General features: G+C 38.3%; 1 protein-coding gene across 1 annotated transcript in view; it reads left to right on the top strand.

Moving 5' to 3' along the window:
- The window catches only part of LOC139739332 (2-oxoglutarate dehydrogenase complex component E1-like), a 97243-nt gene that overhangs the window by 50756 nt on the left and 27523 nt on the right, over positions 1–18964 (top strand). The window contains exons 5-15 of the mRNA XM_071649951.1: positions 73–227; positions 1987–2133; positions 3251–3341; positions 5825–6004; positions 6780–6908; positions 7471–7650; positions 8650–8802; positions 13583–13685; positions 15673–15789; positions 16594–16744; positions 17410–17537. Of these exons, the coding sequence (XP_071506052.1) occupies positions 73–227; positions 1987–2133; positions 3251–3341; positions 5825–6004; positions 6780–6908; positions 7471–7650; positions 8650–8802; positions 13583–13685; positions 15673–15789; positions 16594–16744; positions 17410–17537 (1534 nt within the window). The remainder of the gene's footprint in view (positions 1–72; positions 228–1986; positions 2134–3250; positions 3342–5824; positions 6005–6779; positions 6909–7470; positions 7651–8649; positions 8803–13582; positions 13686–15672; positions 15790–16593; positions 16745–17409; positions 17538–18964) is intronic.

Genomic DNA, 18964 nt, shown 5'->3' with positions numbered 1-18964 from the left:
GTCATAGAATGATAAAGAACCAACAAGAAACAATTTTCACATTCTCCGTTGTTCCAATCCCCCCTTCCCCAGGATGTATACTGTCGCAGTATTGGAGTTGAGTACATGTTCATCAATGACCGCGAACAATGTGATTGGATCAGACAGCAGTTTGAGTCACCGGGGGCTATGCAGTTCTCCAAGATGGACAAGAGGCTCATTCTTGAGCGCCTGATCCGTTCTACCAGGTAAGTCTAATGCCAGATAGAGACAATACAGGTGGGAAAACAAAGAAACAGCCTAATCTTTTTTTTTATGGCCATTGGATAAAATCAAGCATCCATTATTTGTGTGTGATAGATGCACTACTTGACAAACCTTATTTTCATTAAAGTGCAAAGTTTTAAAAGTGTGAGCCTGTTAAAGTGAGCCAATCTCTGTTAATTTGTCATGGTTATGATTGCACGGATGACATTGTTTTCTTTGTTCAAAAAATGAATATTTCCAAATATTTGTGTGCTTTTTTTATTTCAAACTTCAGTAAATATTTCAGAGATGCAGAAAATATGTGAGAATATCCATACTGTCAAGTATTCCATGTTTACTGGGCTTTATGCCATTGTGCAACTGTACCAAGCAATCGCTATCTCAAAAGTATATACATATATATCTGAACTATATCTTAGACATCTTTGGACTGATGCCAAACTACATGGATTTTATCAGTTGATATATAAAGCACATTTCCATTTTATCACATGAGTCCTACTTATTGATATTATAGATATCAGATGTAATCAAAGATAGAAAATCATATTTGATGTCTGGAGATGATATCTTACCCACTTCATTTTTGTGGTGAAGAGTTTATTATACCCCCGCCAAACGAAGTTTGAAGGGGGTATATAGGAATCAGCGGACGGTCGGTCGGGCGGTCGGGCGGTCGGGCGGTCGGTCGGGCGGTCGGTCCGTTGCAAATCTTGCGTCGCGAACTACTTCCTCAGTTTTCAACCGATTCCCATAAAACTTGGCACAGATGTGTGCCTTGGGTTGTAGATGTGCAAGACGTATTTTTTGACAGTACCCAAAAGTACGTTGCCATGGTAACGGCATATTATGGGCAAAAATGGGTACAAATCTTGCGTCGCGAACTCCTCCCACAGTTTTTGATCAATTTTTATGAAATTAGGTACAGATGTTCATATGAATATGTTAATGTGCAAGACACATATTTCCGCAGTGGCAAAAAGTGCGTTGTCATGGTAACGGCATGTTATTGGTAAAATATAGGGCAAAATGCTTCATGGCAAAACTGCTTCATCAGTGTTCCTCCAATTCTCATGGAATTCATATTGAATGTTTGTCTTAGGATATAGGTCAGCATGACACATTTCTTGACAGTGACAAACAGTATGTTGCCATGGTAACAGCTCACATATTATGAGCCAAAATGATGGAAAATTTTGTGTTGCAAACTACTTCCTCAGTTTTTGCCCAATTTCCATGAAACTTGGTACAGATGTGTGCCTTTGGTTGTAGATGTGCAAGACGCATTTTTCGACAGTACCCGAAAGTACGTTGCCATGGTAACGGCATATTAATGGCAGAAGATCAAGGAAAGATCTTGCGGATTTAACTTCTTCCTCAGTTTTTTTACCAAAGCTTATGAAATGTTGTTTTGACCAAAGCTTATGAAATGTTGTTTGGCGGGGGTATAACCAGTCGCTGTAGCGACATTTCTAGTTCTTCTAGTCTTATGTGTGGGTTTGTTTGTTTTTCAAGATAGAGATGCGGAGTTTAGTGTGCTACATACTGTTTTCACTAGGTTGTTCCTACAAAATACCATTTTTACCTCTCTTTTTTCTTGCTTTCTTTCTTTGTGTTCCTCAAGTGTTAATGCAAGATGCATGCTTGAAGTTTACATGAGGGTTGCCCCTAGGTCAGTGGTGAGCACAGGATCCTCTCAATACACAGACTTGTTTTTGATCTTCTCTTTTTCTTGCGTAGATTTGAAGAGTACCTCGCCCGCAAGTGGTCAGCGGAGAAGAGGTTTGGCCTGGAGGGGTGCGAGGTGCTCATCCCGGCTCTCAAGTCTATCATCGATGAGTGCAGTGCTAAGGGGGTGGAGAGCTTCGTCATCGGCATGCCCCACCGGTAAGTGTGAGGGATTGGAGGAGGAGGCGTGTCTAGAGGGTGATGAGCATTAGTATGCATGCCCTCCTTTTTTGCAATTTTGCCTTCTCTTGGTAGCTGAAGGTCCAATCAGTCTGGGTCAAAAAATATATATAAATATTACGTACTTCCAAGAAATCAACCTTTATGACATGAAAGTTTGCTGAATTTTTGAGAACTTTTAGTGGATTTATTGCTGTATTATTTGGACTGCACTCTTCAGGTTTCTCTGTAAGGATTGGAACTTCCAGTGTTGACCTGCTGTTTGTTCAAAATTTCAAGAAACAAGGGTCCAAAGGTGGTTGTTTCAGAAAGAAAGATTGTAATTGAAATACTACAAGTGGTAAAAGCATTAGAGAAGTTGCACAGTTTTAATAGCAGAAGAGAGAGATGGTGGTTACAGCCACCTGGGCTAAGAAGGAATGACGTCATCTCTTGGACAGGAAGAGGGAAGCCAAGAAGAGCAGATTGTCCACGCAAAAAGGTTTCTTACTGCTTTTAACCTGTTGAGGACGGACTGATTTTGCTACAACACACATCTCCCTTAGACAGCTGCCCGAGTATACTCGGGACTCATCCTCAACGGGTTGACGAGAAAATGATGTGCTGGAGTGTTATAAAAAATCAAGGAGGGAATGCCAAGCACATGACTGGTCATTTCTTGGTGTGAATACAGTTCTGAATTCCTGTTCTTTGTAGTCTAAGAACAAATGATAAAGATTCCTGGAAAAAAAATATGAAAGTTATTAACACTTTTGTTCGGATATCATGCCACTGGGTATGCATACTTCTGTGTGCCACCCTATAGAGAAGCTGAGAGAAGATTGTGCCGTGTACATGTATGTCAATGTGTTCATGAAGAGTTACTCTAGTAAAAATTGACCATAGAAACTCTCTGGGCAGTGACATGAAGATGAAATATTGTCAAGTTTTTAAACAAAAGTGACTGGCAAATATAATGCACATGATGATACTTTTGGGAAACCATGACAACTGTACATCCATGAGATAAAATTCCTTTCAAAAGCCCTCCACTTAACGAGGCAAAAGTACGGCTATCCATATCGTAAGACCTCTCATCCCGTCTCCCACCATGCAGGGGCAGACTCAATGTTCTGGCCAACGTTGCTCGCAAGCCCCTGGAGCAGATCTTCTGCCAGTTTGACTCCAAGCTGGAAGCCGCAGACGAGGTAAACTTGAAATCACACCATGCACTCACTTCACTTCATGACAGGAACATACACAAAGTCTGATTGCACCCTGTAAAAGAAGTACAACAGATGCCAAGCAGTGATGATTTGCAAATCTTAGGGGTAAAAAGCAACAACCTTGAAAACATTTTGTTGGACATTCCAGTTATTTGATGAATGTCTGTGCCGTAGCAGCTAATGTGTATCCATCACAGATGAAGTGATGCAGGATGTGAAAGCCTCTCATTGTGATATTAAATGGCAGCCAATTTATAGCCATTTGTCTGGCAGGGACACAAGTCCAGGGATAACTACATTGTCAGTGCCAATGTTGCCTGCAAAAGTGCATTGACATTGTGATATGGGGGACAGGGGTAGGGAGATAATCGTCTGTCAGAATGTGGTAATGTGATAGCAGACTTCCTTTCAAGGCAAGTCACTCCATCCAGCATTTTCATGTCTTCCTGATTGATTTTGGCAGTGGTAATTTAAGCCAAAATAGAAACCATTGTTTCAGGTTTGCGAAACCAACAGTAACATTTTTTGTGCAATCCTGTTTGTGCTTGTGAGCATATTGTGGTAGTGTCTCGTAGTTGTTCAGTATAGTGATAACCTGTGAGAGAAATATGGCCCCACAGAGAAAGCTGTTTTTATTGCACACTGAATAATCTCTGGAAAACACTTTAATCAAACAAATTTGCTGATGATGATTGTTTGAATGTTTGAAACAATTGTGTTCATTATTTCAACTCATTATTACACTACTCTCAATTCAATTCAATTCAATTCAATAGTTTATTTATTTCCATCAAAGAAGAAAAAGATGATTCAAAACGGTACAAATTGTCAATTTGACTTTCATTCATCTGATAATACAGTTTGTTGAATACAATATAAAGTATATGCACGAATGATACTCTAGCTTGGCATATAGAAATTATCATATGTCTACTTTGTCCACATACATTTAATGCCATACATTCTGTAGTTTTAACAGTACTGACCTACAGCAAGTTCAGATTATTTTTAGCAGTTCCTGGTACATAGGAACATTTCATGCTGCGAAAATATCATGTTTTACTGTACTGGATTGGGATCTGATGATAATTGTGGTTGCCATCATCGAAGTGACCTATGAAAATACTGTTTGAGTTTACAAATCACGTTCCCAAAAGAGATTTCACTTTTAACATGCCTACAGTGTAGTGCATGTGAGTACTAACAGTATTGATTCTTTTTGGTGATTTGAGAAGTGTGACATTGTAAATATATAGAAAGAGCACAGTGGGTAAAAATTGTAATTTGTTTCTGATTCCTTTCTCTGTTAAAGATGTTGTCAAAGCATTCCTCCATATACAAATATTTAGTTTCTTTGTGTTTTTGTATGAATTCAATTTTACTTGCCACTCAAAGACGGAGAGAAAAAAAAAATAACATGAAAATCATGTTAGCCGTGCAAATACACTGTCATCATGTGAAAAAAAAAAATGAGAACAATAATGTGGGGGTGTTCTGATTCAATATTCTGTACATGATATTTGTGCTTTAAACACACTTGACTTCAGTGAATGTTATGGGGATGTTATCAAAATATTATAATGTACTTGAATGTTCTGTTGATCCAAACTTAGTATGTAAAGCGCACTTGGTATCACGAGTACTATGACAATCACCTTTGCTTTTGATGCAGCCGACTTACTGTAGTTGATACTGATTTGCATAAACTTGGCTGTGGTCCCATATGCTGGCCTTCACTGGAGATTTCTGAAGAACAGGAAATATGCACATACTATCACATAGTATGTGAATGTGTAACCTTGAATTGCTAATAGTCTCTCCTGTTTTAACATGTAATTCAAACACACCTTTACTATTCAGGGATCAGTTTAACATGCTCGCCTTCATGTACATTGCCACCAATTTAGACATTTTTCTGTAACTACTTAGACATTTTTATATCAGTAATGAGATCATACTCTTATCATATCATGAGTGATATACTCTAGAAAATTTTCAGCATCACATTTCAAGTTTTTTTTTTTTCAACACGCCCAACCAGTTTTCAAACTAACCAAAGTCTGTAGACAATTATGTTTTGACAAATGATTCCAATTACTGTAAAAGTGAAAATTTTCACGCATTTCACGCAACATAAAGCCAGTTAAAAATTAAAGCACATGAATATTTTTGCATGTGATTTTGTTATAATGTTCTATCTCTTTGATTCCCTAATATTAAAAACATGCGAAATTCATTTTACTTGACTGAGTGCGAAAATTTACTCACATGAAAATTCCCACTTTTGCAGTATATTCTTTGTGGCCTTTTCATACTTCTCTTCTACTCTTGTGAAGCGTGGCTGAGCTTTCCTCAACTTTAAAATGAGACATTTGGTCATAGATTATGCTGTGGAAATGGCTGAATTAGTAAAGACATGAAAGTACTGATTCTTGATCCTGCTCTTTTGTTGTTTTCATATTCAGGGATCCGGTGATGTTAAGTACCATCTTGGGATGTCGATGACCCGGCACAATCACATCAGCAAGCGTAACATCAACCTGGCGCTGGTGGCCAACCCATCCCACTTGGAGGCTGTTGACCCCGTTGTGCAGGGCAAGACCAGGGCTGAGCAGTTCTACCGGGGTGACACGGAGGGTAACCAGGTGAGCTATCCAGGAAACTTGGATAGATGGAAGCGGTTCTGGAACAACCCCTCTTGGAAAGATTTGCCTTGCAAGCATCTCTATGTGATAATGATTTTGCGACATGATCTTATTGACCTCGGGAGGCTTCTTCAGTGTCATACAATTCTTTCCAAGGACCCTGCCATTATTGTTGCACAAGTATTGCCCAGTAATCTTTTGTGCCTCTGCGTCAGGAGGGATATTGTTGGTGAAACATCTTGTCCAAGGATGTAACTACCTGGGAGGATTCAACTTGGATCTCATGTTTAACTTTCTTGAACCTTACCACAGTACTCGCACTGATAGTGGTCCATGACTTCAAATTAGTTTCTATAAAGTATGTAGCAAAGGTATCACTGTCATCAACACATGAACCATGCACCACACAAAATTATGTTTGTACTGTTAGTAATACTTGAAAATCACTTGCAAAATGAGGTCTGAATGAAAAAAAAATAAGCTCAAGGTGACTTGAATTGAAATTTTCTGGTCTATACCATACTACATGCATATGAAGAATTAGGTACCAATGTAAGGATTCTTTTACTTTTCATTGGAAGCAGAGAAAGTTTGGGGCAGACATCCCATGCCAGCTGCCCTACACACAAGTTTTTGGTTTAAGCTAAAAGTGTAATGCACATCAATGATGCTAGTTACTATTCTTGCACGCAATTGGCTTGAAATTAGAAGGGAACCATCTGACACCAGCGACTTGTAACTTAACTCTACATTCTTTTTCTCTCCCCCCCAACAGGTGATGAGTATTCTGATGCATGGCGATGCTGCATTCTCCGGCCAGGGCATTGTGTACGAGACCTTCCATCTTTCTGACCTGCCAGAGTACTCCACCCATGGCACCATCCACGTGGTCATTAACAACCAGGTAACCATCGGTGCTCTGATGACCTCCAGTACCCAGTGTAGGACTCCTCTGGTCTCAGCCACAGGGTCATGATGAGAAAGAAGTAAAACTGCTAAGGAGAAAATCAATCTCGGGAAGACTGAAATATGATTTTTAGGGGAAATGATGCTAGAAAACCAAAGGAAAAAAAAGAAAGAAAAAGATGTCATATGTTGACATGTAAATGAATAAATTAAATTGGACATAAATGATGCATGAATGATTAGATTTCACATCACTGAATTTATTTTCTTAAAAATTAGGAAAACAAGATGTTGTTATGGATAAAGTATGTTCGAAACAGTCAAACGGACCACTTGCAAAGACTGTCATTCAATCCAGAATCAGATGTTGTTTGGCTCATTTAGGTATTTACGTTTTGATACTGACTCCATAATAAAATGATGTCAGTGACAGATATCCTGTGTGGTAGATGTATGTATTAGTATGAGATTATACTTCTTGTGCTAGTACAACCTGATGGTTGCGAACTTTGACCCCATGCAGTAAATACCTTTGGTTGTTTTCCTTCTCTGCTCTTTAGATTGGCTTCACAACAGACCCACGTTTCTCCAGGTCATCACCCTACTGCACCGATGTGGCCCGTGTGGTCAATGCCCCCATTTTCCATGTCAACGCCGATGACCCAGAAGCAGTCATGCATGTGTGTCAGGTCGCCTCCCAGTGGCGCTGCAAGTACAAGAAGGACGTCGTCATTGACCTTGTGAGTTTCTACAATTTAGGGTGGTCTTAAACTTTGCTTTCCGACCATGGTTCTTTGATGAGCTGATGATGTTTTTGTCTAATTGTTGTCTCTCCCACCTCTGGTATATCTGAAAAAAGGAATTAAGAAAGTAGAAATATAAGACAGGGATTTTTTTTTGTTTATCTATTTTTTGTTTTGTTTTGTTTTGTTTTTGTTTTTGTTTGTTTGTTTGTTTGTTTGTTTTTTGCTTTTTGTTGGGAATGGGGAAATACTTGTTGTTTTGCTGTATGTGGTGTTTGTGTGTGTGTGTGTGTGTGTGTGTGTGTGTGTGTGTGTGTGTGTGTGTGTGTGTGTGTATGACTGCTGTATCAAAGTCATACAAGATCATTTATAGTGACAAAGCTGTGACTACTGCCACATGGTGAAAAAGAGTCTCATTGACCCAAATATGTAATGTAATCTGAAGAACAAAGTGACTATTCACTTTATGTAGTGGTTGTGGAGGATATGAAAGATCTTGCAAAAGTTTGTCTGTTGAGTTAACCTGTTGAAGACGAGTCTCGAATATACTCGGCAGGTGTCTATGGGAAATGTGTGTTGTAGCAAAATCAGTCTGTTCTCAATGGATTAAAGGTCCTGTTTACCTTTGGGAGCAGAGATTTACAAAAATTTCAAAATATCACATTTGATGCATATGTGTAGGTCAGCTGTGTCACAAAACATCATACCATATAAATTTTGTGCAATAAGACCTAAAATATGAGGTGATATCACTATTTTTCTTAATAAACCATAACTGTAGACGGTTTAGTCTGGAAACATTTGTATTATAACTATTGTTCACATTTCGTACATTTAACAATACTTAACATCCATTAAACTGGTTCAAATTTTCACGTTGGTTGTTTCTATCTCTAACTCACATTTTAGAAACATTTTGAAGCACTAATGCTGGGTTTTTGTTTCATTTGCAAATGGGAAATCATGCCTTTAATTGAATCCTCCCTTGCTCCCAAGGTGTGCTACCGTCGTAACGGCCACAATGAGATGGACGAGCCTCTCTTCACTCAGCCCCTCATGTACAAGAAGATCCGGAGCCACAAGCACGTGCTGAAGCAGTACGCCGAGGCCAAGATTGCTGAGGGCATCATGACAGAGCAGGAGTTTGAGGTAAGTCTCGATTGACATCTCTGGTACACTGCATTCCCGACTGCACCAAAATATTAGATTCAGGGCCCTGATTTGCTGACATCGTAACTACATCGACCCCAACAATAAGCCCAAAGTTAGGAAAGACTCCCATCCAATCTAGTTGGGAAGGATACAATGTAGACATTCAAGATGTATTCTAGAACTGGGCAAGATGGGTGCATGATGTTGTTCCCAAATAGCTTAGTGAAACTGTTCCTAAATTCTGAGGACTGATTGATTCCAAAATTTGTCTCTAAGATCGCAGAATTGAACTTAAGATTGATTTTAGAGCTTCTTGGAACAGCTCCCGATACTGGAGCTGGGATGAGAGTTGCTGAATTCTTACCCCAAACATCAGACAACTGTTAGACAGTCTCATGAGAGGCTACATTTGCAATTCTGACAACACTAGAATGAGAAATTTGAATACAACCCATCGTTAAAAAGCAAAGTTGGTAGTTTCTTGCCCAGGAAATAACATGCATTGTACTCGTTTCTTGTGAGGCAATACTTTGGCGTGCTCCTAATTCAGCAAAGATCAGTTGACCCATGAAAATCCTTTAAAAAAAAACAACACTATAAGGTACATTTATATGTACAGTCAAACTCGGATACCTCGAATTCGTCGGGACTGAAGAAAATGGTTCGACGTACGCGAATTTCGAGGTACGCGTACGTCGAATTTTCTTCGACTTATCCAATGTTTATCGATGTTCGACGTTTATCGATGTTCAACATGGTGTCTGTTATAGTGCCTATTGATTATTTGCATGCTTGTCAATTTGAATTGAATCAACTTTTATATGAATGAATTGAGTGAAAATCGGAAATGAAATCAAAATTTCAGAAATAAAGATTTTGGTGGCCCGATCGCGCCACCAAAAAAAGAAAAAAAAGTCGGATGTTTGACTTTACTTTTGAAAATGAACAGCGGTAACAATCGGCTACGTAAGATGCTAAAATAAAGGTCAGAGGTTTGCGTTTAATTGTGGAAATGAATGACGGTAATATTCGACTCGGTATGATACTAAAATAAATGTCGAATGTTTGCTCATACTTTTGGAAATGAATAACGATAAGACTCAGCTCCGTATGGTGCTAAAACTAATGTTAGATATTTGGTTTTGCGTTCGGAAATGAATAAGGATAAGATTCGGCTCCGAAAGACGCTGAAATAAATGTCGAATTTTTGCTATGACGTTCGGAAATGAAAAACAATAACATTCAACTCCGTACGATGGTTAAATAAATGTCGGATGTTTCCTTATACTTTCGAAAGTAAATAGCAATAGCATTCGGCTCCGGAAGATGCTAAAATAGATGTCAGATGATCGTTTTTATGTTCGGAAGAAAATAGCAGTAATATTCTGCTCCATCATGTCCATATGATGCTAAAATAACTGTATGATGTTTGCTTTTTAAATTTCGAAATGAATAACAGTAACATTCAGCTGCGTTTAATGGTAAAATTAATGTTTGATGTTTGCTTTGACGTTCGGAAAAGAGTAACAATAATATTCAACTCCTGACAATGATGAAATAAATGCTGGATGTTTGCTTTTACGCTCGAAACTAAATTGCAATAACATTTAGCTCCGGAAGATGCTAAAATAAATGTTGAATGTTTGCTTGATGTTCTGAAGTGAATAACAATAATATTCAACTCCGTACGCTGATAAAATAAATGCCGGATGTGTGCTTTTACGTTCGAAAGTAAATGTCAATAGCATTCAGCTCCGGAAGATGCTAAAATACATGTCGAATGATTGCTTTTACGTTTGGCATATTTGGAAGTGAACAGCAGTAACATTCTGCCCCATACGATGATAAAAAAATATTGGATATTTGCTACGGTACATTTCGAAATAAATATCACTAACATTCAGCTATACTTTTCCTGGTCCAAAATGTCTGATGTCTGCCTTGACGTTCAAAAATGAAAAACAGTAACTTTCGGCTCCGTGCGATGATAAAATAATTGTCAGATGATTCATTTCACTTTCGGAAGTGGACAGCAGTAACATTCGGCTCCGTTCGATAATGAAATAAATGTCGGATGTTTGAAATGAATAACGGTAATATTCTGCTCCGTAAGATGCAAAAATAAATAACAGATTGTTGATTTATCATTTGGAAATGATTAATGGTATTAATCCGCTCAATTAGATGCTAAAACAAATAGCGGATGTTTGCTTTCACGTTTGGAAATGGATTAGGATAGTATTCAGCTCCGTAAGATTCTAAAATGAATGTCGGTTGTTTGCTTTTACATTTAAAAATGAATAACGGTAACTTTCGGCTTTTTACAATGCTAAAACAAATGTCGGATGCTAACAAATGTCAGCAAATGCTCCCATTTTCTCATTTCAAACGTAAGTTTTGACCTCCTAAATATATGGGCATCAACTTTTATAATAATCTCTACACCTATTTGTCAAATGTTTAAACACAGAGTAAGATGATTGAATTTTCTATTAATTTGTTTTAGACATGGGCATCTGTATCACTTCAATAATGCTTAATATTAATTTGCCTATATTTAGTAGGACCGATTTAGTTTTTCTAATGTTTTTCCTGATTTCTTTTTTTGGTCACCAGATTTTACTTTCGACCACCAGAAAATAAAAATCAATGATATTGGTGGCCCGATAAAACTTAGTGCGGAGCCCTGTGTATTCTATTCTTCATTGTGATCGGCCTATACTTTCAGATTTTCATAATCGCATTGCTGGAAAAAAAAAGTTTCAGTGCTTGCGTTCTCGGGGAAGTAAACTTCGTGAAAGGCAAAAAAAAAAAATAGTTTAAGAAAAGGCACTACGAGGGAGATTGATGTTTTGACAGTGGAGCGTGATTAATGGCAAAGATATAACTGTCAACGTAAGCAGGTGCGCCCCGACGGTTGAGAAATCTACGCGCACGGTATGACTGTCTCGATCAAAAATCAAAACACAGTGGTTAAAGAAAAGCAAATGATGAGGCAGCGCGTAGTGCTATCGTAAAGCACTCCATTGGCACGGGTGCTATGTGCATACCATGTACGTGTGTTGGTAGGTGTTTGGGGATTTTCCTTGTCAGCTGTGTATCGGGTATTTTTTCTTGGGCGCGCGATTGTTCCGGTCTCAGAATATTTACAATCGAGTGTGACAACATTTGGACATGTCTTCGCTGTCCACGCGCGCTTAATCGGAGATGCTGAGTGATGTTTGCAATTTCGATTCGAGCAACATGCTGGGTAAAACAATAAGTTAATTAAGATCGGGACATTAGATTTCACTTCGAGGTAACCGAACTTCGAGTTATCTTTTTCGAGCTATGCGAATTTTAATACACGGAAACTCCATAGGAACAATCGGGACTTTCATTTTGCCCCCGAGGTAAGTGATATTCGGCTTATCCGACGTCGAGGTATCCGAGTTTGACTGTAGCTTATATGCCATGTCCTAAGATATGCCTTGTATAAACTTGTTTCTTGTAAGGCAATATTTTGGATTGTTCCTAATTCAGCAAAGATCAGTTGAGTCATGAAAATTATTTAAAAATTAAACACCAAAAGGTACATTTCTATGTGGCATAATATGGTATGTCCTGAAATATGCATTGTATAAATTTGTTTCTTGTAAGGCAATGTTTTGGATTGCTCCTAATTCAGCAAAGATCAGTTGAGTCATGAAAATTATTAAAAAATAAAACACCAAAAGGTACATTTCTATGTGGCATAATATGGTATGTCCTAAAAGTGTGTGATATATACATATAAAGTACAATATGTCCTGAATCTGAAATGTGAAATCTGTAATTGAAATGAATGTGGATTACGTGATCCTCATAATCCCTGTTGTATCCTGCTCTGCCTAATGACCTTTTTGTGACACCGTTGCATCATCTGACATGAGTGAGTTGTCTTGACTTAACATTTCAAGGGGTAATAGTTGAATCCCCATGAACAAGCCAGAGCTGTTTGTACAGGCACAAAAGGGTCAAAATGTAGACTTAGCGCTCAGTGGAGTTATAGCATAATATCTATGTAAATTAAAATACTACATTGAGACCTCTTGATGATATGCATTTAATTCCCACACAAAAATGTACAAGCTTTATGGCATTTTAAAGAAATCGTCAAAACATAGTTATTATCATGGCTAACATACTTACTTTGCCTGTCAAACTTTAGGTTGGATCAAGAATAAAATTTGGGTTTTTTTTAATTTTAGCGAGTGAATATCTATAGGACATTTCATAGCACTGACTTCATGGTGTCAGTATCATATTTGCATGTTTATGTGGAATGCTTTCATTGTTTGTTGTGTTGAGAACACCTTGACCATGCAAAAAGGGTAAAAATAATACTGATTTTACATGTGCACTAGAATTATATCATAATGCCTATAGTAAGGATGTGCATACAAAACTGATGTACATTGTGAATAGATAGATATTCATAATGTCTACAGTTAGGACATATGTTTCCAAAACTGCTAAGTCCCTGTGTGGTGTGTATATATATATATATATATATATTTTTTTTTTTTTTTTAAAACCTGTTTAACCTTTAATGGCATCAGTTGTTGATGAATGTCCCTTGGTTTAGTGATGGTAGAGGTAGAGTTATGAGGCTGAGAAGGATGATGGTGATTGTAGTTACTTTTTATGTAGTGGCTGTCAACCATATTGTGGTGCTCAGAACACTTTACAACACATCATCACTACATACACTATGTCATATAATCATGTTATTTCTCTTCCTGTCTTCTGCAAACAGGAGGAGCAGATTGTATACGACAAGATCTGCGAAGATGCCTACCAGAATGCCAAGAAGATGACAGAAATCCGCAATGCTGATTGGCTGGATTCACCCTGGCATGGTATGTGCACCATGTGACTAGGTCACATGGTTATCATGGGACTGATGAGGGGCAATGCTGTTTCCTAGTGATAAGTTTCATTTGACTTACCATATATGTGATGGTCATGCTTGAAATTTAAAAATAGGCCAATAGCAATTGCAAAGTAGTTCAAAGGATAAACAATGCATAGATCAGATGAGAATACAACATTATGAGTCTACCTATGCAAACAGTGTAAGCACCAAGGGTGGTATTCTGAAATCCTTCCTAGGAAGAAATTTCTTCCTACTTTTGAAAGTCAGGATTTTTTCCTAAGTGGTATTCTGAAAATCTTCCTAAGTTTCTTCCTAAGTAGACTTAGGAAGAAACTTAGGAAGGGGGCGGGAATATGCAAATTTCTGACTTAGGAAGAAGTTGGTATTCTAGAATGCACTTAGGAAAGAATTTTAGGAAAATATTTAGGAAAGCTCCACCCCTGTCCTAAGTACGTTGTTAAGAATAGCAAACTGCAAGCATCGTGATAGGCGCGCTTGTCAGTCATTGCGCGCACATGTACTTTGATGCGCGAAATGAGCGTGAGAAAGGGGACATGCCGCGCCCTTGTGTATTTGACCCTACGTCATAGTAATATGCGATTGTCATTGGCAGACATCGGTTAGTTCCTTATGATACGGCATTTCGTATTGGCTTAGGAAAGGACGTGGGCGGGAATAAGGATGGCCTAATTTGCATTAAGAAGTGCCTAGGAAGAAATTTCAGAATACCAATTTTGTCTTTCCTAGGCACTTCCTAAGTTTCTGACTTAGGAAGAAACTTAGGAAGAAACTTAGGAAGATTTTCAGAATACCACCCCAAGTTTAACCCTAACTAGGCCGGGCTATTTAGGTAGTTGATAGAGCCGGGGGGGGGGGGGGGGGGGCCTCCCAGGCCCCCCCTCCAGATCTCGGCCGTCGACCGCGCGATCGCGACGAAAATTGGCACACACATTGCCTATGATGTAATCTAAAATACCATGAAGTTAATTTTTAAAAAAGATATCATTTATGCTAAATTATGCTAATTTATGCATAATGATGCATGAAATCAGACTATTTGGTATAAATCACAAAATAAAGCTCAAAACAGGCACATTTTTTGTGTAAGTATTCTTTTTAGTGTCCTTAGCAAATGTAGTAAAAAAATTTGTGATATCAGAAAAAATTCTTAAGTATTTTATTGTTTTTTTGAATTTCTTATGTATTTCTTTGTTTTTTCTACTTTATGTTTTTCTTTGTTTTTTTGATGGAATTTGTTCGCGACATTGCTCCGAACAAGAAAATATGTTATTCATTGATTTTAATCAATAAAACACCAAAATAATCGTGCTTTTATGAAATTTGCCTGCAAGCACAGTTTGCATAGAAATTGTACACGAATTCACGTTTTTGAGCTATTTTTGGTCTGACATGCATGTACATATTTATGCGTAACTTCGGAACCACGCGCCCGGGCGTCGCAAATTTGGTGTCAAAAGATGCGGGAGACTTGAAAGAAAAAAGTCATGAAACGTCGCGGCGATAGCTTTTTGCGATTGCGATACATCGCGCGGAACGTCGAGGGGGGGGCCTCGGAGGCCCCCCCCCCGGCCTAGTTAGGGTTAAGTTTGCCATTTTGTTTGTATGTGTTATGTGGACAATATATTTTTTAAAAATATTTGAGGCCGTTCTTACTTTACTTATATTTATAGTTTGGTTTTTTCATTCAGAAAGTTTGATGAATTTAAAGTGTTCTCTTTTTCTTTTTCCGTGTATAACTTAACAACAATATATGGGGATATGTGGAAGATATGTAGGCAGGGTAAATACATGTTGTGGCACCTTTAGGTCAAGTTTTACCAAGCTATTCAGATGTAAAACATGACCACAGGAGAATGAAAAGTGCATCAGGCTAAAAAAAGTTTGTGAAGGAAGTTTGAATTGAGCAATCTTCTCATATTTGTGGGCCGCTGTCTGATTATACTCTGTAGGGTTCTTCAACAAGGAGATCCCGCTGCAGTATCCATCAACTGGAGTTGACGAGGAGACTCTGAAATACATCGGGGAGAAGTTCAGCACGAACCCAGATGACCTCACTCTGCATGGAGGTCAGTATTAAAGTGACCAAGCTGGTCATAGCCGAGTGGACTTCAAAATTAGATTTCTGCATTTTCCGAACCAGTAAACGTGAAAAGAGACAGTTTCTACTAGATGATGAAACAGAAATGTCATATGATATGTCCATAGAGCAATGATTTTACAGCACAGATCACAAATTTTGTGAAACATTGTGTTCATAATCTTGTGCAGGAAAAAAGTAGGGAATTGGTATAGCTGCATTTGACAAGAGAGGGGGAAAAAAAAGTTGTAGACATTCATCTTGAGCTATTGCTTGATTTTGATGGAGGCCGGAAGCTGTGGCCTGATCTTAATGAACTGTATCATATGCTCATATATTGTACAGCAAGTTATTATTTGGAAGTTCTCATAGAAATTTTAAAACATTATATAGGAGTAATTATCAATGTTACATCTTTACAAGAAAATTCTGAAATTCCTACAAACCAAATAGAGGTGTATAATAGAGCATCAAAAAGAAAGACTTATTTCTGTGTGCAATGGAATAATTGATGATAGATTGGTCGCTAATTGGCAGAAGTTGCTGTGAAAAGTGTTTTTGCATGTGTAGGATATTGGGTGCAAAACGTATTGTAAAACAGGTACTGTGAGCATCAGGTGTGTATTTAGCTTCATGGTTCAAATATCAGTGTGAAGACAAATACCTTCATTGATATTAAAAGCATTTCTCTTCCTGGAGAAATGGGTGTTATTATGTAAAATCAAGATTTGTATATGAATAGAATGCAAGGCTTAGATGTCATGAGTTAGTGTCACATCTGACCCACATGTAGGTTTGAAGCGTGTGCTGCGTTCCCGCATGGAGATGGTCAAGAATCGCACCATTGACTGGGCACTGGGGGAGGCTCTGGCCTTTGGCTCTCTCCTCAAGGAAGGGATCCATGTCCGGCTGAGTGGTCAAGACGTCGAGAGAGGAACTTTCAGGTACGGAATGATCCACAGATATTGTGGTAGACATATTGGGAGTTGAGTATAAGCAGTAAACATGCTTTGCATATGTATCCATCATATATTCTAGTGATATTTGTAGACATTTTAACTGAGCAAGTTGAGTTGACAGTTCTTAATGTAGAATTACTGATTTCAACATTACGGATGCATATCATGTTTATCTAGAAGTGTTTGCAATTGAAATGAGTGAAGTTTTTAGTAGAATTGTATAATTGTATAATTGTATAATTTTATTGACTCTTTTGACCCACTCTCAGGGTATGAGAGTACAAACAAACATGGAATATGAATATGAATATGAATATGAATACAATTTGAGTAGATTATGTGTGACACCAAGATGTAAAAGTTAACATAGTGTACGGGAGTACAAACATGAGAAAAATTAAAAGAGAAAACAAACATAAAAAAGATTAAATTAAGATAATGCATGAAATAATAAAATACAACTTGTAAACAACTAGAACCAATACATAGACAATCTACATGTATACATATGATAGTCTTTTACAAGCTGAACAAAGCAGGCTGTTTCTAACTTTCAATCCATTCTCTTTCTGTGAATGATTAACATTCCTACAAATGTCTAAGTAGCACCATGAGATGCACCTTTAATGACTTGAATCTTTGGTCTGCAGCCATCGTCATCACATCCTTCATGACCAGAACAAGGACATGAATGTCTACCAACCCCTCAACAATCTCTACCCAGACCAGGCCCTCTACACCGTCTGCAATAGTTCCCTCTCGGAGTATGGTGTGCTCGGTAAGACTAAGCTTGAATGCAGAATGGGTATTACCTTGCTTTGCGATATGGCTCCTTCTTGGAGTATGTTATCCTTGATTAACTCTTAATGTGCCAGGCCCAAAACCCCTAACGTGCCAGAGATTTTTAGCCAGTGCTCGGAAGCTCCGAATCTGGATAGACAGGGTAATTTCAAACTGTCATATCTCTGTAATTACTGCTTGTTTTGAAATGTTGTCTGCACAAAAAATGTGGAGAAATGGTAATTCTTTCGTGCCATGTCGTCAGTTTGCAGTAATATTTATCCTAATTTGAAATATTGCTGAAAGAAATCATATCATAAAAAAATTATTAAGAAATTTTGGGTAGCATGAAAAGGAAGAATTAATTGTGAATTTTCTTCAATAGAACGTGTGTTTGACTCTGTGACAAAGTTTTAGATATACATTTTTTCTTTCGAATGATACCACATTTGTCAACTAGAGTCGTATACTTTCAAAGATATTCGCAGTTTGTTTTGCCCATGCAATTTACTTTTTTGACCGAGTAGTTCATTCCCAAACTTTGGTTATTTAGTCCCGGTTCCTCTTTGAGAGTAAAGGTAATTGTCCCGGGTCTTGGAGGAGAGTCTTTCCACTCTTTTATCCATTTGAGCAGGAAGTGCCAACAGTAATCCCTCTTTTGTTAGTGTGAGGGGCGAGCGTGCCCTATTGAAATCGGCAGTCCTTTGTCGGTGAGGGGCTCGTTCGCGTGCGAGCCCATAGTCACAGGCGGAGATAATCCGAGGATGCCTTGAACAATGTGCTACACTGTCGGACCAAAAAATATCTTATTGACAATGCGGCGCATGCCTTCCTTATTATTTCATCAAAAGTCTACGAGTAATCGATCAATGGTCAGTTCCTTGTTTTGCGTAGCTACCCACCACCAAAGCGATCGCGGCATGACTAAAGTGTAACCTTAGTAACTTCATAACAACGACGCGTGTTTGGCTCACAACAAGCGATTTACTCACAGCACCACGAGGACAGCCGCTGAAACCTGCAGTTGAAGCCACGTGCTTGTTGCGCCTAGCGCTGGTTGAAACCAGATACGTGGAACAAAGTGGAATTTGAAAATATAGCACTACACATATCTACATAATCCTCATTCTGAAACGTTCACCAGATTTTGAAGAGCAATCAGACCCTCATCTAGGTCTAATATTCCCGCGAACTGTATGCGAACATCGTTTTGTAGGAATATGAAATTCTCAAACTAATTAGTCTATTTCAAAATGAAGGACATAATGGCACACAGACCAAGAACTACACATCCATATGAAATAAACAAAGGTTACTGATAGTTCATTTGCGTGCACTGCAGTGCGGTGATTCGGGGGGGGGGGGGGGGGGGGGGGGAGGCGTAAAGAAAGGGAGAGAGTGATTTTTGGTTTGCGTATTTCTGAA

The sequence above is a fragment of the Diadema antillarum genome, unplaced genomic scaffold, assembly GCF_040938485.1.
Source record: "Diadema antillarum isolate AM-2024a unplaced genomic scaffold, OU_Dant_1.0 scf00000029, whole genome shotgun sequence".
In the NCBI taxonomy this organism is placed as follows: Eukaryota; Metazoa; Echinodermata; class Echinoidea; order Diadematoida; family Diadematidae; genus Diadema; species Diadema antillarum.
This window is presented reverse-complemented; position numbering and strand designations above follow the sequence as displayed.